The 26,700-nt window shown below is 45.2% G+C and overlaps 2 protein-coding genes and 1 long non-coding RNA gene across 4 annotated transcripts in view; 2 read left to right on the forward strand and 1 right to left on the reverse strand.

Annotated features, from left to right (window-relative positions):
• The window catches only part of LOC309350931, a 412,768-nt gene that overhangs the window by 246,433 nt on the left and 139,635 nt on the right, over window positions 1–26,700 (reverse strand). The window lies entirely within an intron of this gene.
• Window positions 9,925–18,886, forward strand: CAV2 (caveolin 2). The gene is made up of 3 exons (XM_081878144.1): window positions 9,925–10,168; window positions 10,722–10,909; window positions 16,504–18,886. Exons 1-3 carry the CDS (start codon window positions 10,016–10,018, stop codon window positions 16,652–16,654), a joined length of 492 nt encoding a protein of 163 aa, XP_081734270.1. The 5' UTR covers window positions 9,925–10,015; the 3' UTR covers window positions 16,655–18,886.
• The window catches only part of CAV1 (caveolin 1), a 28,468-nt gene continuing 25,187 nt past the window's right edge, over window positions 23,420–26,700 (forward strand). Inside the window, exons 1-2 of one of the 2 annotated variants that reach the window (XM_081878132.1) lie at window positions 23,420–23,913; window positions 25,865–26,035. In XM_081878132.1, coding sequence (XP_081734258.1) covers window positions 23,884–23,913; window positions 25,865–26,035 — 201 coding nt within the window. In that variant the 5' untranslated portion in view covers window positions 23,420–23,883. Of the gene's footprint in view, window positions 23,914–23,975; window positions 24,283–25,864; window positions 26,036–26,700 lie in introns of those variants that run through there. The other variant, XM_081878133.1, reaches the window with a different exon arrangement.

Raw genomic sequence — 26,700 nt, forward strand, 5'->3', positions numbered from 1 at the left:
AACCAATGCTCCATCAAGCTAATAGAATCTCTGGTAAATGTCTTTATTAGCTCTGTGATTATGTGTCCCACTTTACAGTATTATTTATGGTCTCTTTGAAGGACTCCCTTTATTTGAAAGGCTGCATTGGTCCAAGTATGGTTCAAAGGTAAAGAAAGGAGAGCAGAAGAGGCTTCAAAGTTGCCCATTAGCAATAAGCACTTTTGCGGGGAAAAGAAAATGAAACAATGAGATATGGATTTGGGGAATGAAGACAATGTTTATATAAAGTGGTTTTGTTGGGATGGATTAAGTGACTATTGTTTATATAAAGCTGACAGATAAAGAATCAGAATGTCTTTAACTTATGTGTTTTATCTTTTCTTTTCTCTCTTTTGATTTCTATCTCTTTCTTATCATTTTCTCTCATTTTCTCTTCTTTTCCATTCTCCTCCCTACCTTTTCCTTTTCCTTTTCTCCTCCATGTTTTGATTTTATTTAGATTAATATTGGATAATTATATATATATATTTGGTATTATGTTTTATATCTCTCTTTATAAACTCTAATAAAATTAGATAATAATAAGCACCTGGATAGCTGAATAACCAAGCATGCAGCTTACCTGGTCATAGGTTTCTCAACTATGGTGAGATGTATTGTATTTCTGTTTATATCATAAATAATATATTATTACATTTACATTATATTTAATTGTTTCTACATTTCTACAGCTTGGAAGACAAAACTCTGTTTCCAACAGAAAATAAAAGAAAGAAAAATTACAACCCTTGTTTGCAGAATGAGAGCATTCTGGAAATCTGATTTTGTTCCAGGAATGTACTTTGAGAACAAACAACTTGAAAATTCCTGAGCCCTACCCGTTCGCTTATTACCCTGGTTCTCCATCTGCTCAGGCAGACCTGAAGACCCTTTGCTGACATTTAACATCAAACCTTCCTAATCCCAATTTAATGAGTTAAGTCCATTGCTAACTGAGAGGTATCATGAAGAGGAGGCCACACAAAGGATGCATGAGCAAGAACTTCAGTAAAAATGGTTTATGGAGGGAAAGCCACGTGGCAGGCTGCTGCTAGGAATGTATAACTGAAGCTAAAAGCACAGTGCCCGAAAGCTGTCAGCAGAGTCAGAACAGTACACTCCTAGAGGGTTACTAGCACCAGTGGTTTTTTTCGGGGGGGGGCGCAGGGGTACACATACCCCTAAACATTTTGTGAATCTAAGTTTGGCCTCATGGAGGGACAGTATTTCAATATGTGTAGGAAAATGAGAATACCCCTAAACAATTTTTTTTTAGGGGGGTGAGCATTGACTAGCACTGTATTTCAGGAAGTCAAGTGGCAAATTTTCAATTTTGGATTTGTTTTGGCTTGAGAAGCTATGGCACATACAAACACTGTCTTCTAAATAATATTGTTTTCCTAATTTAATATATATGTAAGCCATGCATGCCTTCCCTGTGTTGCATGTTTGCAAAGGGCACATTTGGTTTTCCAGATTTTTCTGCATTTTATACTCGGGGGGAACTAGTAATGATGTGTGTGAGAGAGTGGCGGGTGGAGAATGTGCATGTGTACTGGAATCTCTACAGTGCATCAGACACATTATCTCAATAAGGCCCTGTGAGGTAAAGGTAAAGGGACCCCTGACCGTTAGGTCCAGTCGCGAACGACTCTGAGGTTGCGCCGCTCATCTCGCTTTACTGGCCGAGGGAGCCAGCGTACAGCTTCTGGGTCATGTGGCCAGCATGACTAAGCCGCTTCTGGCAAACCAGAGCAGCGCATGGAAACACCGTTTACCTTCCCGCCGGAGCAGTACCTATTTATCTACTTGCACTTTGACATGCTTTCTAACTGCTAGGTGGGCAGGATCTGGGACCGAACATCGGGAGCTCACCCCATTGTGGGGATTCGAACTGCTGACCTTCCAATCAGCAAGCCCTAGGCTCTGTGGTTTAGACCACAGCGCCACCTGTATCCCACGCCCTGTGAGATAGGTCAGCATTATTATTTGCTTATTGCTGCCTGGAGGCTGAGCCAGTGACATTCCAAAATCAATATAATAGCATGTTTACAACTGAGGCAAAAATTGAACTGGGGACATGGTACTGTTGTAAGTTGTCATCTGAACAAGTAAAAAAAAAATGAAGCATAAATGGAGTTTTGCCGGTAGAGAATATGTCTATTTTGAAACACTGACATCAGCCAACTTTGCTAGGTTTGGGGCTAATTTACATTACTATTGTTATTAAAAACTATAAATTGCTTGCTCAAGAAATTCTCCAAGAGATGTACAGAAGTAGGTGTGTTGGCTGCATTCTCCATCCATATTCCCTGCAACTGACTGCCAGCCTCTGGGGTGAGTTTCCTGCATGTTTTGAGATGTGCATCTCCTTCCTCTTTACCCTGCAGGTAACAGTTGCGTAAAACAGCAGCAAATGTTCTTGCTACTATGAAGTGCGGATCAACCCTTAGGTAGTTTTTGCACCTGAAGCAGAAAGTCAAAATGATACATCCATTGTTAATGGCAAGCTGAGTCAGAGGCAAGAGACTGGAAAATGTCTGGAATCTGTATAGCTTACAACCCTCTCTCTTATACGCAAAATCCACACGCCAAGCATGACCACCCTGAATGTTGGGAATGTTTAGAGGCAACTATAGATTTTGAAATCACTTATCTCAGGAGCGCTGTTTTGTTTTGTGATTCCTGTCTCATCTCGTCTTACCACACCCAATTAATTGCCTGTGGAGGTAAATAAATGCTTTCCACCCTCTTTCACCATTGTGTTGGTCAATTCTATGCAGTTTTTAAAATATTTATATTAAACGGCACCTTGTCTTTCCCACTCTACCACCATACCGGGCAATACAGAATAAGAAAAAGAAATGCAATTAACAAGTATTGGATTAATAGTCACAGCGTTAGCCAAAGATTTTGGTTTTCACATTGCTTTGCTGGTTCTCTTTCAGACTCCAGCAGGGAGCTTGAGGGGATTAAAGTACACAGTAATTTCATTAATCAATCAAGTAACCAGTGGACACATACACACCACCACACAGTTAGCGCACACAAACACACACCCCACTGTGTGCATGTTCAGCACATGCCAGAAGTGGCTCTACATGCATTCTGAAATATGCATATATAGCTCCTGTACAAGAGAGCGGGACCTTGGCTAGTCAGGTATGGAAGAGCACTACATAGGTATAGCAGTATAAATTCAGATCCCCTTCTGACACACACTAAATGCACAGGCAGCAAGGGGCCAGGGCTAACTCAAGTGTCCTCACAACCTCCCCCAAGGAACCCCCTTCTTCCTTTGACATCATGAGATCTTGGCTATGTACATGCCGTATCTTTAAAGCTTGATCAAAACACATTCCTTCCCTCCAAGAATTCTGGGCACTGTAGTTTGCCCCTCACAGAGTTAAAATTCCCAGCAACCCCTAACAAACTACAGTGCCCAGAATTATTTGAGGGAATGAATGTGCTTCAAACATGCTTTGAAGGTATAGTGTGTTCACTCACCCTATTTCTGTCCACATTTCTATAAGGATCACAGCTACTGGGTGATGTTTCTAGGCTAGGAGTTAGGCCACAAACTTGAATATGCTTATAGCAGAATATGCTTACTTATACAAACAATTTTTTGTTGGCCTTGTGGTTGAGCAAGCTCAAAGTATGGCTTTCCCATAGTTTATGGATATATGTATATATATATCCATAGGGATGATCAATTTTGTTGTGAGGATTATCTAACTAAGAGATTGAGGTTTTCTGTGCTGAATCTCTACTGAAATGGACTGGAGTAAATCCCATAATCTAGGTCCAGAATTGCAAAACATCTCCTTGCCTTTATCTGCTGATTGTAAAAGCTGCAGCTTTCTGCAGCCTTGTTTCACTCACCTTCTTCAACAGCTGGAAAGGAGTTGTGAGACAAAAGGATGTGGTGGGGCCAAGTTTTACATATTGATTAACATTAACTAACCAATTCCTTGGGTTTAGGTTTCTGGTGAATTTTACATAAGGTGTCAGTTGATGTAAAAATGTACATTCTACATAAACCAGGGGTAACCAATATGCGAAGATGTTGTTGAGTCCCATCAGTCCCAACCAACAGGCCAGTCATAGAATTGTACAGTTGGGAGGGACTCCAAGAATCAAGTGGTCCAGCTCCCTGCAATTCAGGAATCTCAACTAAAGCATTAACGACAGATGGCTATCCAAGCTCTGCTTTAAAACCTCCAGTGAAGGAAAGCTCACAACCTCCCTAGGGAGCCCATTCTTACTGCCAGAAAGTTCACTCCAATGTTTAGTTATAATTTGCTTTCTTGTAACTTGAATCCATTGGTTTTAGTCCTACCCTCTGGAGCAGGAGAACACAAGCTTATAGTCCAGCAACATCTGAATGGCACCATGTTGACTACACCTGACCTAAAGTACATATATTGTACCTTCCTTCAGAAAAAAGTTAGCAAGTATTTTTAAAGCTTGGAGAAATGCAAACCTAGCAGATGGCTGTGCAACTGGCTTATAACCAGCCTTCTCTTGGAGAGGAGCCTTCCTAATAAAAACAAATGTAATCCTAAACCTTTCAACCAGCTGAGCAGTATGTAGAATCCTTTTTATGTTCAGGGAAGATAGCTGCTTTTTGTATATAAAATACAACAACAGCCTGTGGCTTGCAGATTAAACAGGAACATCCTCTACTTACGGATCAAAGGATAAACGAACTTGACCATTTTTCAATGTGGTTGTGCATTGTTTGGCACCTGACTGGCTCTGACTTGCCCATTTTTCACCAGTTAGGAATTCAAAAATACGACATACAGGTCAAGTGAGGGGAATTGGAGGTTGTGAATTCCTGTGTTTTTGTCCCTTAACTTGCCCCACTGGTAAATTAAAGAAGTTGAGATCAAGTGCCAACATACCACTGCTGGTTTTAATTGGTCTTCACCCCAGCAAGCAAGCAAGCAAGCAGCATGAAGCAGCCTCGCCCCCTCAAATTTCCAAAGCAAATTGCATTGGGATGTAAATTCAGAATTTTGCCTTTAAATGTGGTTATTCCTCATGCTCCAGAGAAGATCATAGATGAGATCAGAAGTTGTTATAATTATGAAAATAACAACGAATCTGCTAATGATGCTTGCAGTATGTTTCTGCATGAGCTCATACAGAGAAACAAACTCCTTTTTAGTGACAGAACAGGTATTTTATGTTGAGAGATTTGCACTCCACACATGCCCAGAATCAGTATGTCATATTTTATAGGGTTGAGGACTACAACTACTATTACTGCTAAATCGAGGGCTAGACACTTTACAGGTCAGAAACATTTATTTCTGCTTATTTCTGCTTAATAAATGCACTTTTAAGTCCTTAGCACTCTTTACAGTAGTTCACACTGAGAGAGGACTTTAGTTGAGGACATAAACTTTGTAACTGTTGGAGAAGAATTAATAGGAAAATAATCAGACTTGCTTGTTTAGGGGCTGTTTGAATTTGACTGAACATGGAGTCTGGTAGATTTCCTCTGAACCAGGAGACAGGGCTAAAATAGCATGCATATCTGTAGTAAGTTTAGTAAAGTTTAGGTCTACAGACAACTCAGGTAGCTGTCAAGCAATCCTATACATGTCTACTCAGAAGTCCCATTGAGCTCAACAAGATGTACTCCCAGAAAAGTGAGTACAATGTTACAACCTGAATGGAATCAAGTAAGACAAAACTCCCAAATGCATACTGTAACTGGGTGATACCTAGAACCAAAATGTTAGTTGGCAAACTCTGGTTGACATCCTAGGGGCCAGGATCCCCATACTTTAGTGTGTGTAGCCACAGAGACTACCAGTGGCAAGGCTAGACCACACAGCCCCACAACCCTTGCCCCCCGCCATCAGTAACAGGGTGCAAATTCTTTTTTAAAAAGGTACACAACCATACCCCTGCAGTGCTCGTTCATTTAAATATAATAGAAGTTTAGTCCTCTACAATGCTTCTGTCTGCCTCAGAGAATGTACAGTAAAAGAGAGCCTAGAAAATGTTTATGTCCTTTGTTTTTATACTTGTAGGCTGCTTCGAAACCTATTTTGGCATTGGGTGGTATATAAATTAATAAATAATAATAAAGGGTGGGGGTGACAATATTGAACATGGTTCTCTGGGTATGCAGAGGGACAAGGTTATGAAATCCTATTCATAAATGTGCGCAGACAGCGTGAAAAGTCAGACTCTCTTAAGCAACTCTTAGAGAAGCACTAGCAGACTTTAGTTATTTTTTATGAACACAGAGCCAGATAAGTGAAAAACAGGGTCCTATCTCAGAAGGCTAACAGTTCTCGGAAGATAAGGAAGAGATAGGTGCGAAGCCAGAATCGATACAAAAGTCATGTTGATGAAGCAGTGGAGGGTAAGCTGAGGTGAGGTTAAGGGAAAACATTGCTGCTGAAGATAGAAGTTTTAAGGAAAGACTTGAAAGGGAAGCCCTAGCAATAGAAACTGGATCGGGGCCTAATCCCCATGCATCTTCACGAGGCTGCTTTTATTTCCATCTGCATCACCTTCTTAACTTCCATCTGCTTCAGGCACGTCAAGAAAAAAATTAAGCAGCTGCACAAACTGAGGCCAAAAAAGACAGAAGAGTAATGCACTTCTAAAGACATTTACTTCTTAAAAGTAAATTCATACAAAGATTTGTTGCCACTCACCTTCAAGTAGGTGCCAGTGGCGTAGGAAGGGGGGTGCGGTGGGTGTGGGTCGGCCCAGGTGTCATCGCTGAGGGTGGTGACAAAATGGCAAAAATATGTGTTTTTAAAATAAATAAATAAAAATTGGGCTCACAACACTTAAAAAAAAAACTCCTACACCCAGCGCACCCCCATTCTTACACCACTGGTAGCTAGGTGAGGCAGGGGGCACTGGGTGCCTGCAGTGTGCCTGAGCCATGTGTTCCTCCTGAGGGGGGGGCAGTGGGCAGACAGCCTGCAAGCACCACACTGCTTTTCCAAGCAGCGCAGGGCTTGTGTCTGCCCACCACCTCAGCCACCCTACAGCTGAAGGGGAGGCTGCAGAGAGGCTCCACACAGTGCGTCACCCCATCCCCATGGGCAGCTTGCTTGGGTGGCTCACTCCGCCCCCGGCTGCAGGACACGCACATCGCACCGGGCACCCGAGCAGCTAGCTATGCCACTGGTAGGTGCAGGGCTTCATATGAGCTGGAGTCTGCCAAATGTAAGCTGCTGGACCTGTTTTCAGTGCCGCAGCTCAGCCTCAAACCTAAGAAATAATAAGAGTGCCTCTGAGCACATTCAGAGTGTTTTCCTTACAGCATTTACTAATACAGTCATACCTCGGGTTACAGACGCTTCAGGTTGTGTGTTTCCAGGATGCGCACAGCGCCCAACCTAGAAGTACTGGAACGGGTTACATCTGGGTTTCGGCACTCACACATGCGCAGAAGCACTAAATCGCGCTTTGCACATGTGCCGAATCATTGAATCGCGACCTGCGCGTACGCAGACGCAGCACTGCGGGTTGCGAACGCTGCAGGTTGCGAACATGCCTCCCGCACAGATCACGTTCGCAACCCAAGCATCCACTGTATATATGTGATAAGAAGCATTTATGCTCCTCTGACTCCCTTTTTCAGTTTCTTTTCTCATTTCCCAATGAAGAATACCATGTCATGCATCTGATGCTGTGGGCTTTAGTCCATGGAAGTTATTTATTTTGTTTAAATGATTTTGGTGCTGCCTTTCAGGATCATAAGATCTTGCCACAGAGAAGCATAGATTTAAAAATTCTGTAAAACCACTGCAGCCGACCCCTTGTTCCCAACACAATAGTTTTGGGTGTTGCTGTTGTTGAACTTACCAGGTGTAGTGGTACAGCTGCTGTTTGATCCCATGTTTTTAAGAGTAAATCTGTAGCTAATTATCTGCATCTTTGGTCACACATCGCCACAATTAGAGAGTGGGTGTAAGGTTTTCTTTTCCATAGTCATGGTGGGTTGTGTCCAAATTGAGAAAAATACCATGGCTGTAGACATGTAGCCACCTGTTCCTTCAGCCAGTAAATGTTTGAGTTATGACCATGCACAAGTGAATACCCTTTTGCAGATGATGATGATGATGATTATCATCCTAGTATTCCAGAATTCTAATCTTGTGGGGCTATAGACTAGAAAAGGAAATATGCATTGGCCTGAGTTATGGCAAACCTGGCTATTGTTATGAAACTTTGCTTGCAGCTAACGATTACTGCCATGGGCAGTACTTTGACTTGATACTTTGACTTGGGAGTGGGTGGCACTGTGGTCTAAGCCACTGAGCCTCTTGGGATTGCAGATCAGAAGGTTGGCAGTTTGAATCTGTGCGACGAGGTGAGCTCCCATTGCTCTGACCCAGCTCCGGCCAACCTAGCAGTTTAAAAGCACACCTGTGCGAGTAGATAAATAGGTACCGCTGCAGTGGGAAGGTAAATGGCGTTTCCATGCACTCTGGCTTCCATCACGGTGTTCCATTGTGCCAGAAGTGGTTTAGTCCTGCTGGCCACATGGCCCGGAAAGCTGTCTGTGGACAAACGCTGGCTCCTTCAGCCTGAAAGTGAGATGAGCGCCACAACCCCTTTGACTGGACTTAACTGTCCAGGGGTCCTTTACCTTTACCTTTTATCTGACTTGGTACCATCATCTCAACCTGCCATAGCTCTCCTGCCGAGCTGGACTTATACACTGACAGCTTGCACCGGTCAGAGGGAAGTGCTGAGATGTCCAGGAAAAGCAACAGAGTTGGCACTCTGCTCCCTCTATTTTCCTGCCTTATGTCTCCCACCAGAGTGACCAAAACTGTTTCCGACCCATAGCCAGGTGCAGGGCTTTTTTTTTCCAGCCAGAACTTGCCAGAGCTCAGTTCCGTCACCTCTCAGGTAGGAGCCATTGCCATTAGAGCAGTACCTTGGGTTACATACGCTTCAGGTTACAGACTCCGCTAGCCCAGAAATAGTACCTTGGGTTAAGAACTTTGCTTCAGGATGAGAACAGAAATTGTGCTCCAGCGGCACAGCAGCAGCAGCAGAAGGCCCCATTAGCTAAAGTGGTGCTTCAGGTTCAGAACAGTTTCAGGTTAAGAACGGACCTCCAGAACAAATTACATACTTAACCCAAGGTACCACTGTATAAGAGAACAAAGGAGGTGTTCGTGGTGAGTTCCGGCACCTCTTTTTCTAGAAAAATAGCGCTGGGCTGGCCCAGGTGAAATGCCAGTTTGCAATGCACCTGCCTGACCAGTATCTTTGAAAAATGCTGGACATTGCCGTCACTGCACCCACTACCTCCAGTGTGACATGGGGGGTGTGACACACACACACCCCAAAAACCCCACATTTTCTCTGAGGTAAGCCCCATTGATTCTGATGGAGTTAACGTCAAAAGAAGCATTGCTTAATAGTTCAGCCTGGTTTAAAATTCCCCCATGTGTGTGTGTCTAATTCAGGTCTAATTTGTCTGCGGAAAAAAAGAAACGTGCTTTCCCTTAGGGGTAACCACAGGGGTCCAGCGATGAAAAGAGGGGCTCTACTTTTGGCGGGAAGCGAAAGAGCGCGCGCAGTCGCCCCTTCAGCGCTGGCCAAGTCTCCCTTTGCAAACGAGGCCCCGAGAAAGGTCGCTCGAGGTGGCCTCCGGGCTTCTCCCAAATGTTGTCTCAGAGGAGAGCGTCGGGTCTGAGCATGCGCGGGAGCCAGGCGGGCACCATCGGCCGCTTTCCAGTGTCTGCCGCTAAGCGCTGCTTGGGTTTTTTTTCCCACTCCAGCCTCGCTGGTGGCTTACGGGAGTGGCGGCGCAGCTTGCGGTGGGTTTCTCCGGGGCGTGGTCTCGGGCTTTGCCCACTCCACCCAGCGACGCGATCCACGAGCCCCCAAGGGTGGGGGAAAGAGGGGGACGTGGAGAGGTGGGGAGGAGGGGGGAGCTCCCCAGCCGCAGCCCAGGAAGACCTTCGGGACCCAGGCTGCCCCAGCGACCATGGGGCTGGAGAAAGAGAAAGCGGACACCAAGATCTTCATGGATGAATACGGCTTCAACCGAAGCAGCAGCCCCGCTCTGTCGGACGCGGGGGAGAAGAGCCTGGAGAAAACCCCGGACAGGGACCCGCGCGGGATTAACACGCATCTGAAGGTGAGCGAGGCCGCCTGACTCCGGTTTGCTTTCCCCATCCACACGTTACCGTGTCCCTCCTCCACCTGCTCCTGCCTCTGCTTTGCATTGCAGCGATCCGGGCTCCCTCCCTGGGCCATTGACTGATGATTCCATTTAAGGCGATTTCAACCCGGCCAAAGAGTTACAAGTCACCGTACTTTTGATTTTCTCTTTCCGGAGGTTGGAGGGGTAGCATGTCTTGTGGTGGTCCTGTTGTTGTTGTTGTTGTTGTTGTTATTCGTTGGTACTTGTGCCGATCGACTTAAAACGGATTGGAATTGCATTTCCACCTTCTCTGCGGTGCATTAAAAAAAAACAAAAACAGAACTCTAGATCCATTTCAGGACATTTGAGTCGAAAGCGTGTGCCTGTTTGATTCAGCATGATTCTTTCAGAACTGTAACAAAAGCAGCAGTTTCGCTTTGTGTTGGTTGCCCCCTCGTCTCTCCCACCCCCCTTTGCATAACTGTCCTTGTTGCGTTTCAAAACAGAGGCTTATGTCGCTGCGCGCTTGTTGTGTCTCTCGTTCCAGCTGGGATTTGCGGATGTGATTGCGGAGCCGGCGTCCACGCACTCCTTCGACAAAGTCTGGATCTGCAGCCACGCACTCTTCGAGCTCAGCAAATACCTGATCTATAAGATCCTGACGCTCTTCCTTGCGGTCCCCTTGGCCTTTGTGGCAGGGATCCTCTTTGCCGTGCTCAGCTGTCTGCACATCTGGTAAGAACTCAGCTTCTTCTGTCTGCTGACATTTTTAACATTATCCCCTGTATGCCATATAGAATTAACACGGTGGACTTTGGGAATTATGAGGAACCATCTTTCATGCTTCTCCTAGGAGTCCTACCCCTCGCCACCTCTTCAGCTGGTAATTTTAGGGCCACTATTAATTATTTTATGTTAGTTTTGGGTAGCAGTCTGACCGCTTCTGAATCCAATGGGAACTTACTTAAATGTGTGCAAAAGATTGCATTTTTAAAGTCCTCCTTTCCTTTGCACCACAACTGGAGTTGACCTTGCTCAGAAGTAAGGCCAGGCCCATCCATTCGCATTGTTTTATTTCTGCACCCGACGGCAGAAATGTGCAGATTTGACCCACTAAAAAGCATTGCTTTTGATGTGACAGCAGGTGACATGTTCTATCTTTGATGGTCATACAGATTGTTTCAGCTGCAGCCATCAAGTGGTGAGCAGGCACATGTGAACCAGCCCTGTGTCCTTGCACATAATGGGATGTCAGCAGAATTCTGCATCCTACCACACATGCCTAATCCTTGCATCACAGTACCTCTCTTAAGAAGGTCACTGTTCTTCCCATTTTACAGATGGGCTTCTGAGGCAAAGAGATAACTTGCCTGAAGCCGTCAGGTAAGGTTGATTCTGTCGCAGGCCCGACAGGTTGGGATGCTACAGTGCTTGTTATGCATGTGAGCCCCAATCCTGCAAATAGATATGTATATGGGAGGCAGTAATATGCACATTAAGAGCACCTGCCTCTCCATTCTGGCTTGGAGTGGCTAGGAGCCTGCCCACCTGTCCGCATGCTTCCTGGGCTGCTCCTCCACTGCTCTGGGTGGCAGGGAGGGTGGAACGCTGATACATCTCCTTGCCATGGGCACAAGGGAGCTCAGGTGTTTCTGTGCCAGTCTCACCAACAACTGAGGTCCAGTGCTGAAGGCCTTCTGGTGGTTCCCTCACTGCGAGAAGCCAAGTTACAGGGAGCCAGGCAGAGGACCTTCTCGGTAGTGGCACCCGCCCTATGGAACACCCTCCCACCAGATGTCAAAGAGAAAAACAACTACCAGACTTTTAGAAGACATCTGAAGAAAGCCCTGAGTAGGGAAGCTTTTAATGTTTAACAGACCACTGTATTTTAATACTTTGTTGGAAGCCGCCCAGAGTGGCTGGGGAAACCCAGACAGATGGGTGAGGTATAAATAAATTACTACTACTACTACTACTACGAAAGTGCCAGAAAAACCAGGAGGTGAAACAGGAAGTACTTCATATGCAGAGGCATTATGAGAGTTCCAGGACACATTCCAGCCAGGCAAAAATGCTCAATTCTGAGTGCCATGTGAAGAGACCCATGGCTGTGTCAGATTCCTGCATCTGAAGTTCCCTACCACCTCTGTGCTAGGTATTTGTCATTCCAGATTTTTGAGCTGCTGTCTCAAAATTTGTGCTGTGCTTCCCGTCTTAATCCCATTAGTCCATTTTAGCTTGCAGCATCAATTGCAGGGTGATAGCTGAGCTGACTCAGCATGTCTGGTACCTGCAAAAGCACCACAATAGCTAAAGAAAACTGAGAGCATCCTGTGTGTTTCTGGCTGAGCTGTGGCCTGTCCCATGCCGACCTAGTTCCTTGCTTGATTATTTGCTCGTTGAAATGTATCGTTTCTTACTTTTATTTGACTTTATGGACCTTGTGGACACATTAAATGGGATTACACTGAATCAAAGTGCTCAGCCCATTGAGCCCTTTGTCAGCTACTCTGGCTGGCAACCGCTGTCCAGGGTCTCTTTCCCATCATGTTCCACCAGATCCTTTCGCATTGCAATGGGGAACCTGTGGCCCACTGGCAAAATTTGCCATAATTTTGCACAGCTCAAAGAGATGGGGTGGCACAGAGATAGATTGGGGGGTAGAGGGAAAAGAGGAAAAGAGAGGTAGACAATGCTGCAATGCTGCTGACTCCACCCACTTTTGGCTATGGCTCCACCCACCATGAGTTGACTTTTCCCATGGCTCAACAGCCCTTTGTAGGCTAGGATTCCCCGGCCTGCTTTAACTGGAGAAGCTGGAAATGAACACTGGGGAATTTTGCAAGTAATGTGTGTGCTCTGCCACTGAAGTACGGTCCCCGCTCCACATAATTAGGACTGCATTTTCTACTTGCAACCCTCTTTGAAATCGATCACTGTTTTATGTGTCTCCCCACACTGAGAAAGGAATCAAGAGTGTGATATTACAACTGGGGAGGTTCACAAATTCATATTGATGCTCTTGTTCACAGTAATCAACATTTGACAGAAAGAATTTGGAGGCATGTATCATCCATATTTTGTAAGAGAGAGGCTTTGGGTAAGGTTAACAACTATCAGAAATGAAAGCATTGAGCAAAATCGTATGAAAGGGCATCTGTTGCTTGTGCCAAGTATTTGCTAAATGAAAACCTATACCCTTGAGAAAAACACCATGCCATTGCTGATGCTCCATCACTTTGGTGCTACTGAAGAGACAATTGAAACAAAATATTTTAAAAGCGCATATTTGAAATCTTATTCAGTTTCATTTCAAAAGGTCACCTCCCTCCCACCCAGCCATAACTGGGTACCCAACTATATTGACTATGTTGGAGAAGTTTGGTAATCACTTTGGATGAATGTGTCAACACAACCTTGGTCAAATGGCAGTGTTTAACCCAACTTGCATGCGTGAAACCCCCCCTACCCATTTTATCCTAACAACAACCCAGTGAGGTAGATTAGGCTGAGAGGCAGTGACTGGCTCAAGGTCGCCCAGGGAACTTGGTGGCTGAGAAGAGGGGACTTGAAACCCTTGGCTTGTCCACACCAGAGTTTACTGTGTGATTGCCGCTATTCATCTTCCTATTTAATTTGCATCGTCCCCATGACATTACCCTCAAAACACCACCAATGATTACACTTCCCCCCTGTGAATTTGGGTTTATCCAATAGGGGGATCATCCAATAAATGGGAGGAATTTGGGCATGCACTCAGGGTTACAGGGAATTTGTTTCAGTGTTTTAGGGTGAGTGGCTTTCTGCTTCTCTTTTGATCCCCAAAAACTGTGCAAGGGCTGACATGTGGATGAGAGGCTGCTTGCTCTTTCCACCAACCACTCCACGTTGGATGATGCTCTGAAGGAGGAGTACGGGCCATACTTGTACTTCTCTGCAGAATCAGGAGCCCTGAAGACACAAGGCTCAACCTTTGCCTAATATGTGGAGCTAGAGGTGTGTGTGGATTGGTGCAGGGTGAGGCCAGGAGGCAATTCCCACCCCCACCCCACCCCTACAGAAGGCTAATATCAGCTGAGAGCAATTTATTAAAAAATGTTTGCTTCAATGTAGTGATTAGTAATAGGCCCAAATTGCTTGCCAGGATCAAATTTGGCTTTTATTACAAAGTACAAAAATTAAACAAGCATTATTTCATTTTATTGTTAAACACCTTAAAATACATCGAAAAACCTTTCAGGTGGCTTGTGTATGGATCAATCATCCTGATTTGAGAATGGTGGCTATTTACTGATAATTTGTGCTGATTTGCTTGAGGGGAGGTTACCCCACACTTTCCAGGGTGTGTTCCCATTACTTTCCTTATTGCAAAAAGTCTGATCTTCTGGGGAAGCAGATGTGTTGCACAAGGCCTGCCAATCAACTATCGTTGTGCAACCCAAATTTGCTGGTATGCGATTGACTCCTGCTCCCAAATAGCAACAGGCTTGAAGCGCCCTGGGAGAATCCTTGCCTGGTGCCAAAATGAGGTTGGTGCCAGCAAGGTCTCCCTAACGAGGAAATTCCACAGGTGGAGGGCCACTACCGAGAAGGCTCTGTCTGTGGTTGCCACCAGATGGTGGGAACACCTGGACAAAAGCTTCTGAAGATGACTTGGATACACATGCAAATTGGAATACATTTGATTGGGGTTCTTTGGTGCATTTGATAAACAATTCAAACATCTGAAAGCTAAAAGAGAAAAGACTTAGATCAGTTTATTATTTTTTTCATAACAATGTCACTTAATGTCTTCCTGGTTTTCACCCTACAACGCCCCTGAAGAATGTACTCTCATTTCAGCTGTGCTTGTAAAAAATAAAAAAAAATTCTAAAGGTGGAGTCAGGTGGGTGGAAATGTTGGGCCATTGTTCTTTTTTCCTGTGGAATCCCTTTGGTTTGGGAGCATGTAATTCTTGCTTGTTTTGAGGGCAGGGTAGTGAATTCCTCTCGAACACTCCCAGTGCCCTTTGGGAAAGAGCCAAAGCAACTCCACTGTGGGGGAGATTGCTAGATACCCTGGCCTTGGACAGTTCCACAAGAGGCAGTTAATTCCAGCCACAATATTTTGTTTCTTCGGCCTGGAAAAGCGAGACCCTGTTATTAACCTGCCTCAGAACGATGTACGTTGGGAGGAACAACATTCTCCTGTGTGGAGAAGCGTTTTGGAAACCCTCCTTTAGGAAGCATTGCTGAAGTGCCAAGAGAGAGGAGTTGTTGCAGTGTTAGCATGCCAAAAATTTGCACAAGAGCTTGACCTCGCATTCCTTCAGCACCCAGAACTCTCTGTGACTAGAGAAGCAGTTGAGTTGCAGACCCACGTTGGAGGGCAGGCTGTTTTACCTCTCTGTGGTCTAAATTTTGCACCTCTCTCCATCCACAGACAAGCCTTGTTACATTGGGAACAGAATTAGGTTTTGTTTTGGGGGCAGGATACAGTAGCATGCTTTAAAAAAAAAAAAAGTGCTACTGTTACTGTTTTAGCATTCCTTGAACCTTTCCCCTCTGGCAGGTTTAGTTACATTGGTGGCCATAGTTACACTATCTGTTAGGTATGAAAGAACAATCTGAATATGTGCCAGTACCAACCACCAGTTGAGTGAGCTGTTTGCAGGCTTGTTAAAAGGCAGGTTGCCTCTCCACATTCCTCTGTTGCTTTCAATGGATCTTTCTCCTTTCCTTTTGGCCGTAGACTTAAATCAAGGAAGAAATGTCAAGAAGCACATTACAGTGATACCTCGGGTTACATATGCTTCGGGTTACAGACTCCGCTAAGCCAGAAATAGTGCTTCAGGTTAAGAACTTTGCTTCAGGATGAGAACAGAAATAGGGCTCCGGTGGCGCGGCAGCAGCAGGAGGCCTCATTAGCTAAAGTGGTGCTTCAGGTTAAGAACAGTTTCAGGTTAAGTACGGATCTCTGGAACGAATTAAGTACTTAACCCATGTACATGTCCTGCATGAGTATTTGCCTATGTGTTGCCTATGTGTTACTTCTGAGTAAACATCGGCAGCAAGGAACTGCAAAGTAGAAATTTGGGGGCTATGAAGATAGGCATTTGTCATTTTGTGGATTTCTCTGTAAATCCACCTTTATGTTGGAGTGCTAGAATTCAGCCATGCCCAGGATTTGTCAAACCATACCCTGAGCAAATGTGCTGGATCAGTTTTGTGCATAACAACAATAATTCTAATTTGTGTATTTAACAAACCATGAGAATAGCAGAACTTAATGGCCGGTGCTTCAGAAAGTGTCATTCATTTAAACTTTCTCTTTTTCTTCTCTTTTCTAGGATTGTGGTTCCTTTCACAAAGTCTTGCCTTATGGCTTTGCCCTCCGTGCAAGCTGTATGGAAGAGTGTGACAGATGTTTTCATTGCACCGTTATATCACAGCGTAGGAAGGTGCTTTGCATCAGTCGACATACGCCTTGTCCAAGAGTGAACATCTGGGAACTAACGCTACTCTAGTCTTAAACAATGTTAAGCCTCCTTGCTGAATAATTCATTCCAAATTACTACTGTTTAAATGGCTGACTTTTTTTTTTTTTTTTTTAACCTCTTCTTCCATCGGGGTTGCACTTTTCTGGAAACAAAACTTGCTTTGGGAATGGGGAAAAATTGTTAAGAAAAAATAGTTCCATTTTCTAAATGAAAAATAACAGGCTGCATTTGACATCACTTTATTTTAATGGTACTATCATTGTCTGGTCCCCACAGATGTGTCATGGGGACTTACATGACCACATCACATATGCCTGCCCAGACATGTATTACTACAATGAATCCTAACTACAAGAAGTCACTGTGCACTGTATCAACTAAAACGGTATCTATTGTATTACCCAATTTCTTTGACAGCTAATACCTGGCCTATTTTATGCATGTTTTACTATACAGCTCACTCTCAGAATTCTAAATGTATCCAGAATATTGTTTGTTACTCCTGGGGGGGAGAAAAATCTTCATCTGAATCCTAATTTAAGTCTTCTCTTTCAGCAACAGCTAGCACCCTATAAAACAAAGGTAAGGAACATCTGGCCCTCCAGCTGTTGCTGCACTAATCTACAGCTCCCATCATCTCTGACCATTGGTCATTCTAGTTGGGACTGATGAAGTCCAGCACTGTCTAGAGGACCACGGGTTCTGCAAACATGTTCTAGAATCAATCAAGTCTACTTGGCATAAACCTACCAGCAATACTTGTAGTCTCTCAGATCCAGTGGCTTCCAGTGCACTAAGTGCACAGCTCAAGGCCAGATTGAGTCCGTCTGGGTGCCCTTGGTCATTAATGGGATCTAGGGACTTGGGCCATAGTTGGAGTCTCAAAAGCAGCAGGCAGGGAATCCATATTGGTCAGGCAAGGGCCTCGGCTAATGTTTATAGCAACTCATAAGCACTGCCAAATGCAGGGATCAATGCTGCACTTCCCTCCTCCCTTCCATGCTTAAAGAAAGCCATTGGATGTCTGAAGACCTATTCCTTAGGAGCTCATTAGTCTCAGACTAATCTCAGACTCAAATAATGAGAATCCCAGTTCAGACACCGGAACCCCTGACAACATGGTGCTCAACCACGTTCCAAGATGCCCATGGAGGAATGCAGGCAACTGCTCTTTTTTGAGCCAGTGAATTGAGAAGCTCATACATTAGCTCTATATTTTGCATACATGGGATATGGGGTTCTCAACTGGGGTAACAAATCACACCACCCCTAAAGGGCTTTGCTGAAGATTGCCCTCTTATTGCCTCGGGGTGGTGGGTTACATTTATGTGGCATTTTCTTGATCATAGTGTAACTCTTGGGATTTTATGAGGTTCTTCTGCAGTAGTGCAGATGTGGACACAGCTCAGGATCCACAGAATTGTGTGCACAGATTTATACAATACTGTTGCATAAGGGAATTAAGTACTTGCCTACTATGCAAACCCGTAAGAATCAAAAGGAAGGGAGAAAGGTTACTTCAAAATTACGGTAACTGTTTGAAACAAGGTGTTAACTTGGGTAGAAAATCTTGATGCTTTTATTTAATGAAACTCTCTTGCTGTACATATTGTGTTTTTATGTAAATGGTATGTAACAAATTGCCTTGAAGTCTTATTTCTACGGTCTCCATATTCTTGCCAAGCTTTTATTTTAAAGAAGCAGGATGCTTCAGCCAATCACCTGCTCATCACTCTGTAAGTGCCATGCATACAAGTCCAGAAAGGTTTCTTGAAGGGAGGAGCTACTGAACTGCCTTCTCCACAAGAACCTGAAGCAGAATCCTGTTGTGCCTGAGACAGTAGTGGACCATTCCACATGGAAGTGGGTATTCTCTGCTTCTGATCCCCCCAAATTTCTTTCCAAAGAGGGCTGTGTGTGGTTGTAGATATATGGCCTATGTTCCCCACTTGTGCAGTTTCTGTGCATGGAGATACTAGCATGAAATAATTTTGGGTGCCTGAGAATCTCTAGAGGGAGGCCAATGACCTTTTAAATGAGTGGGGTTTGTTGTCTAGATTTTGAACTGAAATGAAAATCACTGAAATTCTGATATGCAATTCATAAATACACCAAATACTCTGTATGATTCCACTTCGAGACCTAAATGCTGTGTTCTAAGCTATGCCAAAGATTCTGAACAAAGACTCTGTATTTTAAAAGTATTTTTATTAAAATGGTATGTTGAACATTCGAGCTTTTCTGCCTTTGTTGTTTAGTACCAACACTGTTTAATAATTCACATGACAAACATGTTCTCTTGCGGAAGAAAAGAGGTGCATTTAAAAATTCTGTTCTCAAATCTTTGCTGTTCCCAAGCTTATTGACTCTCAGCCATGTTACTTGAAACCCTAATAACAAAGGTTATTTTCCATGCATTTAATGCAGCTTCAATAAATAGTTTTATATGCATGCCCTGACCCAAGCAAATTGTACTTACTTTGAACTAAACTGATGTTGTATGAATAATATATATATAAGCACAAAATAGTAGACTAAAATTTATTTGGTGTTCTAAAAGACAAAGGTGCTACTACCGGAAGAAATGGACCCCCCCCCCCCATTAAAAGTAAACACTTTTGAGTTCTTCTCCTTGGTCTAAACTAGGGCTGCACCACCATGTGCATCTACCTGCCAGTAAGTCTCATTTAACACAGTGGGATTTGGCTTGAAGTAAACATGCCTGGGATTGGGCTTCTTCCCAATTGCAGTTCTACGCCTGTGTCCAGTTCCATATAATTTATTTATTAAATTGCTTTTTTAAAAAATAGAAATGTCTAAGCAATTCATATAAAAAAAAACAATTTAACGGGGTTTGCACACACATTCCAAATTATCAAGTGTATTTTAGCAACCATAAATATTTTCAGAGCAGAGCTACTGCCTGACTATTTTTCACACCCTTGCTCTCGAATTTCCAGGCAAAATTCAACCTTAAAACATGAAAACGTACAAAGAGCCTTGCTCGGTCAGCCCAGAAGCCCAGCTCGTGCTGTATCCTGTTCTCAGTGACCAACCAGGTGCTTATGGAGACTTTCAAGCTATAAAGCCCATCACAGTTTGGGACTAGGGTGCTTGAAAGACTGCCTGTCTCCACATGTGCCTGCTTGTACAGTGAGATCTTGAACAGATGCCCTCCTTTGAGTGTCCCCACCTTCTGAGTTGTAACAGGAGCCTACCAGAGAAAAGGTTCTTAGAATAATAGAATTGTAGAGTTGGAAGGGACCTGGAGGGTGATTCTGCAGTGCCGGAATCTCAACTAAAGCATACATGGACTGCTCACCCCATGGATGGGGCTTGCTTGGCACCTACATTTTGCTGCCATGTGAAGCCAGTTTTGTCCTTCCAGGCCCATTTATGTGGGGGGGGGGGTTTAATCTCTGCTGAGATTTTATGCTGCCTTTTAAATAGACTGCCTAGACTGACCACATAAGCATCCCCAAAACAGAAGAGCCACATCACCAAACAATGAGACAAAGGGGGCACAGATTTGCCTAAGATTTGCATGTGCTAATTGATATGCATAGATGCCATTTTAGAAATAGTTGCCGTCATTTACATAGAAATTCAGTACATCTCACCAGGGTGGGGAATACTGTGGTCTTGTGTGTCTGCCCTGTCTGCTCTTCAGCAGCTAACGGTTGATGAACAACTTGCTCTTCCTGCATGTGGTTCTTTATATTTGAACTGGGTGCAGACCAGACAGCCCTTCTAACAGAAGACACTGTCAGATAGAAAACGGTCCTCTGTAAAGTAGGGCACACAGCCTCCTATACTTTGCTATGTTCAATTTTGCTTTGTATGTTCATGCTTTGTTGCATTTTTATTTATTTAAGGCACTCCTTAACTGCCTATCAAAAATGTATTTCCCCCCCCCAAAAAAAAAACATGGTACAAATATAAAGACATCAAAAAATTCACAATCCAGGTTGCAACACCCTTTACAACAGAGCTTGGTGGTTATTGAATTGAGGGGAGTGTCCCTCTGCTCAGTTCCACCCAAAAAGGGATACTAGTGTCCTCCACTAATGTGGAGCATCTCGTTCCACCTGACCAACAGGCAGGCAGGAGGATCCCTGGTAGTGTTAGCTCACAGGAAGCCCCCAAATAGGGCATTCCATGGGAGGAGATGGTCTGAACATGCCTGGGATCCACTGAATGCTAAACCAGCCCCACTGCTGTCACTTGATGGCATCAGGCCTGATTGGGGCCTGAATTGTGTGCCCTCTCCAGTTTGATGCAGCAGTTTGCCTATCCCTGTTGTCTTCTGCCCTGGCTGGCATGAACAAGAGCGGAAGATGTGGCCGTGTCTTGGCTGTTTCATCACTCCGCACCAGGCAGTGATGAAACAAGAGATATGGACTGTCCTGAAAGATAAATGAAACTGCCAACAGCAGTACAGTACCGCCATTTGATCTCTGGCCCACAATCCTGTTGCAAAATAAAAGCTGAACTCAGCCAAACAACACACAGGCAACAATATTTTGTGTGGCAAGTTGCATTTAGGAAAGTTTTAAGGGTGGGGTAGAAATGGCTATTTCTATTACTGTACATTGGCATTTTATGAGTGGCAAAATTAATTCCTTTGCACTTGGAAGGATGAGAGAGGTGACCAAGCTACCATAAGGTAGGATAAGGTTACCAGACTTTTTTTCCCCAATGAATCTGGGGACACTTTTCAACTTGAATGGATTTTGTATGGGGACTGTACAACCTTGATGGCAGAAAGTGAAGAGGAATTAAAGAACCTTTTAATGAGGGTGAAAGAGGAGAGCTCAAAATATGGTCTGAAGCTCAACATCAAAAAAACGAAGATCATGGCCACTGGGAAGAAATGGAGGCAGTGAGAGATTTTACTTTCTTGGGCTCCATGATCACTGCAGATGGTGACAGCAGTCACGAAATTAAAAGACGCCTACTCCTTGGGAGAAAGGCGATGGCAAACCTAGACAGCATCTTAAAAAGCAGAGACATCACCTTGCCAACAAAGGTCCGTATAGTTAAAGCCATGGTTTTCCCAGTAGTAATGTATGGAAGTGAGAGCTGGACCATAAAGAAGGCTGATCGCCAAAGAATTGATGCTTTTGAATTATGGTGCTGGAGGAGACTCTTGAGAGTCCCATGGACTGCAAGAAGATCAAACACATCCATTCTTAAGGAAATCAGCCCTGAGTGGTCACTGGAAGGACAGATCATGAAGCTGAGGCTCCAATACTTTGGCCACCTCATGAGAAGAGAAGACTCCCTGGAAAAGACCCTGATGTTGGGAAAGATGGAGGGCACAAGGAGAAGGGGACGACAGAGGACGAGATGGTTGGACAGTGTTCTCGAAGCCACAAACATGAGTCTGACCAAACTGCGGGAGGCAGTGGAAGACAGGGGTGCCTGGCGTGCTCTGGTCCATGGGGTCACGAAGAGTCGGACATGACTAAACGACTAAACAACAACAATAGGGACTGATGTGTAAATCCGGGGACTGTCCCCAGGAAATGGGGACGTCCGGTAACCTTAGGGTAGGAAGGTCACCAGAGGGCTGTTTTGACATCTGCTGGTGGGGCTGAAACAACCAGTATACCAGATGAGATGTACACCATGGTAAGTTACCAGATGATAATGGCCCTCTGTGTCTGTATCTACATCTGTATTCACCCACTCTGTTCATTCTCAACACTAAACGATCTGCAGTGAGTCTGAAAGATCTCAGTGGGACACAGGAAAGGGAGCGGCCTTTAAAGTATGGAACACTGAACCAACAAGATGGAAATATAAAATAATAGGAGGTTTTGCAGCATCATTCTTCTTCAGGCTACCTTTTCCACTCTCTTTCTCCCAGACACAACCAGCAGCCACACCCTGGATTCTATGATTCCAACTCAAGGAAAATAGTTCGCAGGGTGTGTGTGTGTGTGGTTCACCTTCATCAACGTTCCTAGAATGTACAATGTAATTTTGGCAAAACAAGAGACAGGACTTGGCCCTTCATGTTCCTGGTTTTATTATAATTAGCGACAAATACAATCCACCCTAGTAAGACGACTTCTTTTTTATCTTGGCACTGCTGATATGTTTGCATCAGCATTAGTAATAATCATAATAATAATAATAATAATGATAATGGTAATAATAATAATAATAATAATAATAATAATAATAATAATAATAGTTGAACACACATAATCTGGGGGCTGTTTATTTGCATACTTTTTCTCCTTTTGACAGTGGCGTAGCGTGGGGGGTGCAGGGGGGGCCGGCCACACCGGGCGCAACATCTGGGGTTAGGGCAAATCCACGGGTTAGGGGGCGCAAATCCACGGGTTAGGGGGCGCAAATTACTTGCCTTGCCCCGGGTGCTGACAACCCACGCTACGCCACTGCCTTTTGTCACCCACCTACAGATGACTCCAAGCTTCGGAGGCAAAAGCTGCCGCGTTCGAAGAAAAAAGCTTTCGAAACTGTTACTTCGAGTGGATGTAAAAGAAAGCCCCATGAATCCAAATGTATTATATTATTCTTTATTTCCATGGCACAAGGATCCTCGTGATCGCTCATAAACCCTGACTGAATCAGGCTTCTGGTGTTCATAGGGAAACCACGCAAGACATGGAGAGGCAGCGATTGGAAGGAAGCGGGAAAGGCCCTTCTTCTTTCTCCAAACCAAATTTTTTAAAAAAACCCGGACGCGCAAAGTCAACACGGTGTCCGTTTTCTTTAACCAGACACTAACCGCTTGCCCTCGGATAACTCAGGGAATAAGCGTGCACGTGTGTGTATTTTTACGGTCGCTGCAACTGGCAAGGAAACAAGCATCGCCTGAGGCTTTTCCAAAAGGAGGGAAATTAGCAGCAGAGCGCAGAGCGCGCGTCCTGTTTGTGTGGATTTTACCCTTTCCAACTCCGCGCTGCTCCTCGAGCCTTGGGGATGTGCCGAGATCTACCAGCCCTGTCCTCCAAGTCTAGAGCTGTAGTGGGAGAACAAACCCCTGGCGCCCAGCCAGGACTCTAACTTAGAGATACCGCCCACTCGGCAGTCTTCTGTTTGTGTGCGTTGTTGGGGGGGCCGGTTGTGGTGTGTGTGCGTGAGCGGTAGTTTTTTTTTCTTCCCCTCTAACAATTCCGGATCTTCCTTCGTCGGATCTTTTAAATTACTGGTCAGTAACGCCCTCCGCAAAGCCTCGAGCAAGCCCAGGACAGCATGTCTGGGAGCAAATACGTAGACTCCGAGGTAGGGCATGCTTTTGCAATGTTTCATTCTTTTCGCGAAGCTGCTTTGCGTTCCTGGCACGGAGTACCTGCTTGCGCCAGCCATCTCTTGAGTGCTCTTGGCTCGTCCCTTATCTCCCTGCTCTCCACGGTGGAGCCCTTTCCAGAGCTGGAACTGCAAAGCCTGTTTTCAGGGCAATCGGGGGTTATTTGTCTGTGTTGTGTTGGTAATCTGATCTCCTGGACGGGCACTTGTTTTTTCTCTCCCCCCCCCCCCGCCTCCCTCCGTGCGCCCTTCGCTCCCAGAGAGAGCCTTCCTGCTTAAACCGCTTCCCCCGCACCATTTCCAAGGCTGTAGTGGCGCCCACCCAGGCTTAGGGAAAACTCTAGAGTAAGTTGTTGGGTTTTTTCCTGGGGGGGGGCGTGTTTTGCAAATATGTTCTCTGTCATTGCCCAGTGCAAAGAAAGGACTGGGGTTTCTCTCTCACTCCGCGCCACTCCACCCCGGTCTCGGTTAATTCTCACAAGGCAGGAGAGGGAATCTACTGGAGAGCGTCTCCAAAGCTAAACTTGTAACGAGTGTGCAAAAGGCATTTCTTCTTAAGGGGAGCTGCAGTTTGCTAGTCTGGAGAGTGGCGTGGAGTTTGGATTTTCTGAAAACGAAAGCGGCTCGTCTTCGGGCGACGGCGCAACCCAACCGACTTGCGCCAAGAGCATTCAGATTTGAATGGGTTTCGAGAAATCTGTGGGTTGTTGTGGGTCAGGTTGGGACAGCACTCTTTCACCTTAACTTTAGAAAGGTCCTTTTATTTTTATTTTTATTTTAAAAAAAGGAGGAAGCGGAGTGAGGGACGGCTGTCAAGCAAGCGACTCTTTGAATGGGTGGCATTCCAGGGAGGCACGATTAGAGGGACTTTAAGAGCCCCGTACTAAAACTTATCGCGGATGAGTTCTGCCTTTAACCGTCTTGCGTCCCCCTCCCCGTCCATTCAGTGATGAATCCTAACGCATGTGAGGGTTTACTCCTGAATGGACCCAAGGATGAGGTATTTGTTCTGGATTAACGGATCCGGAGTACGAGGGGTGTTAAATCGTTGTCGCCTCATTGCAGGAGACGCTTTTTCCCCATCCAGCCTTCCTCCCAAGGCAAGGAGCGCTCTTCCATGCCAACATGTTGGGGTTATTTAGTCAATGGTGCGGGGAGTTGTCCTCTGTCCCATTTACATTCCCGTCTCGTCTCGCCTTTGCCTTCCCTTCTCCTTTTGCTGGGGGCATTCAGGGGGTGCCCTGGGGTGCTTACTAGGGTGCCCACATTTGCCACTGAAAATGCTGGCCGCTGCTGCGATCTTATGCGCTCTTTCTTATGAGCGGGCCTCCTGGAACTTGCTGTCGAATGGAAACGCGCGTGGGATTAGGCTGCGCGGTGGCGCGCCGGTTAGCAGGCAGCGCAAGGGCGCAAAGTACTCCTTTGCGCGTGAAACGCGAGGCAGGCAAGGTGCCAAGTGTCCCAGCTGATTGGTTGGGGTCAGGGAGTCCCCCCCCCCTTTGCTTTATTAAGGGAGAGCTCCCTGCAAGAGGAAACTTGGAGATTCCAAGCTGCGAATTCTCCAAGCGCGTGAACAGGGGCGCGGCGGCTGCGCCCTCCCCGGCTGCAAACCTGCCCAATTCTTGCGCGCGCCAGGAGAGGACCCCTGGCGGCGCGAGCGGGAGTCGCGGCTCTGCCTGGTACCGAGGGGTGTGGTGTCAGATACTTTCTGTCCATTTAAAAAGCCAGCCTCTGGGGTATTCGCTGGATGAAGTTTCCCCAGGCTCCGCGCGCTCTCCCTGACCAGTGCAGCATAGACAGCCGCTCTCTGAACGTCCGATGAGCGAGTGGGATTTTTTGGACGTGCATCCCCTTCCCAGGACTGCGCCGTTCACTTAGTAGTCGCATCGGATTCACTGACCGCTTTCCCACACCCCTCCCTTTCCAGGACTTTCTTTACACAGCGCCCATCACCATCAGGGAGCAAGGCAACATCTACAAGCCCAACAACAAGGTCATGGCAGATGAAATGAACGAGAAGGAGTTCCATGACGTTCACACCAAAGAGATTGACCTGGTCGACCGAGACCCCAAGCATCTCAACGACGATGTGGTCAAGGTAGGAAGTCCAGAACTTTTCTCAAACCCACAAAAAAGGGGAAATCTGATCAGAAGACAAGCTGGGGTGGGGGTGGGGAGGGAGAGAGAATGAGACTGGTTGGTATGGGATGCTTGATGGAGGACTGGTTTTGGTTGGAAAATCAGCCCAAAAAGCAAGTGGGAGCTTCCTAAGGAAACATCACATTTGTGATCGCTTTTTAGCAAAACACTTTAATTCTCTGTCCACTAAAATGTTTGAGAACTCCACACAGTACCTTTGCAAACATTAATAAATTAACAGCATGTTCAGAAAATCTCATGAAGGAAGCATATCCTGTTTCAGAAATGGAAGCTTCTTCCTATTTACTTTCTAAGGAGCCTTCATTTGAAGGCTATTTACTGGATTTTTCCAGTGTGGTAGGCTTGATAAACATAGTTATGGAAGAGCTGGGTACAAGCTCCACCCCTTTTCATGGAGGGATTATGTACCTTCTGACAAGTCTCTGCTTTTTTCTTTTTTAAAAAAAAAGTCCCTGCTTTTTAAACTCAGCTGCCCTTCCATAGCCTCGCAGTAATGTGAATGTGAACATGTCATAGATTGCAAAGTACCTTTGTAAGTGAAAAAGAGCAGCAGCAGCAGCAGCTCTTGCACGAAAGCCATTTGTTTAGGTCTCTGTAGGAAAA

The sequence above is a fragment of the Podarcis erhardii genome, assembly GCF_964252035.2.
Source record: "Podarcis erhardii genome assembly, chromosome: 10".
Lineage (NCBI taxonomy): Eukaryota > Metazoa > Chordata > Lepidosauria > Squamata > Lacertidae > Podarcis > Podarcis erhardii.

Bases quoted from the DNA above. Each gene is read 5' to 3' on its own strand.
- CAV2 (XM_081878144.1), top strand. From the start codon at position 10,016: ATGGGGCTGGAGAAAGAGAAAGCGGACACCAAGATCTTCATGGATGAA. The intron at 10,169-10,721 runs GTGAGCGAGGCC...CTCTCGTTCCAG, and splicing joins GGATTAACACGCATCTGAAG to CTGGGATTTGCGGATGTGAT. The intron at 10,910-16,503 runs GTAAGAACTCAG...TCTCTTTTCTAG, and splicing joins CTCAGCTGTCTGCACATCTG to GATTGTGGTTCCTTTCACAA.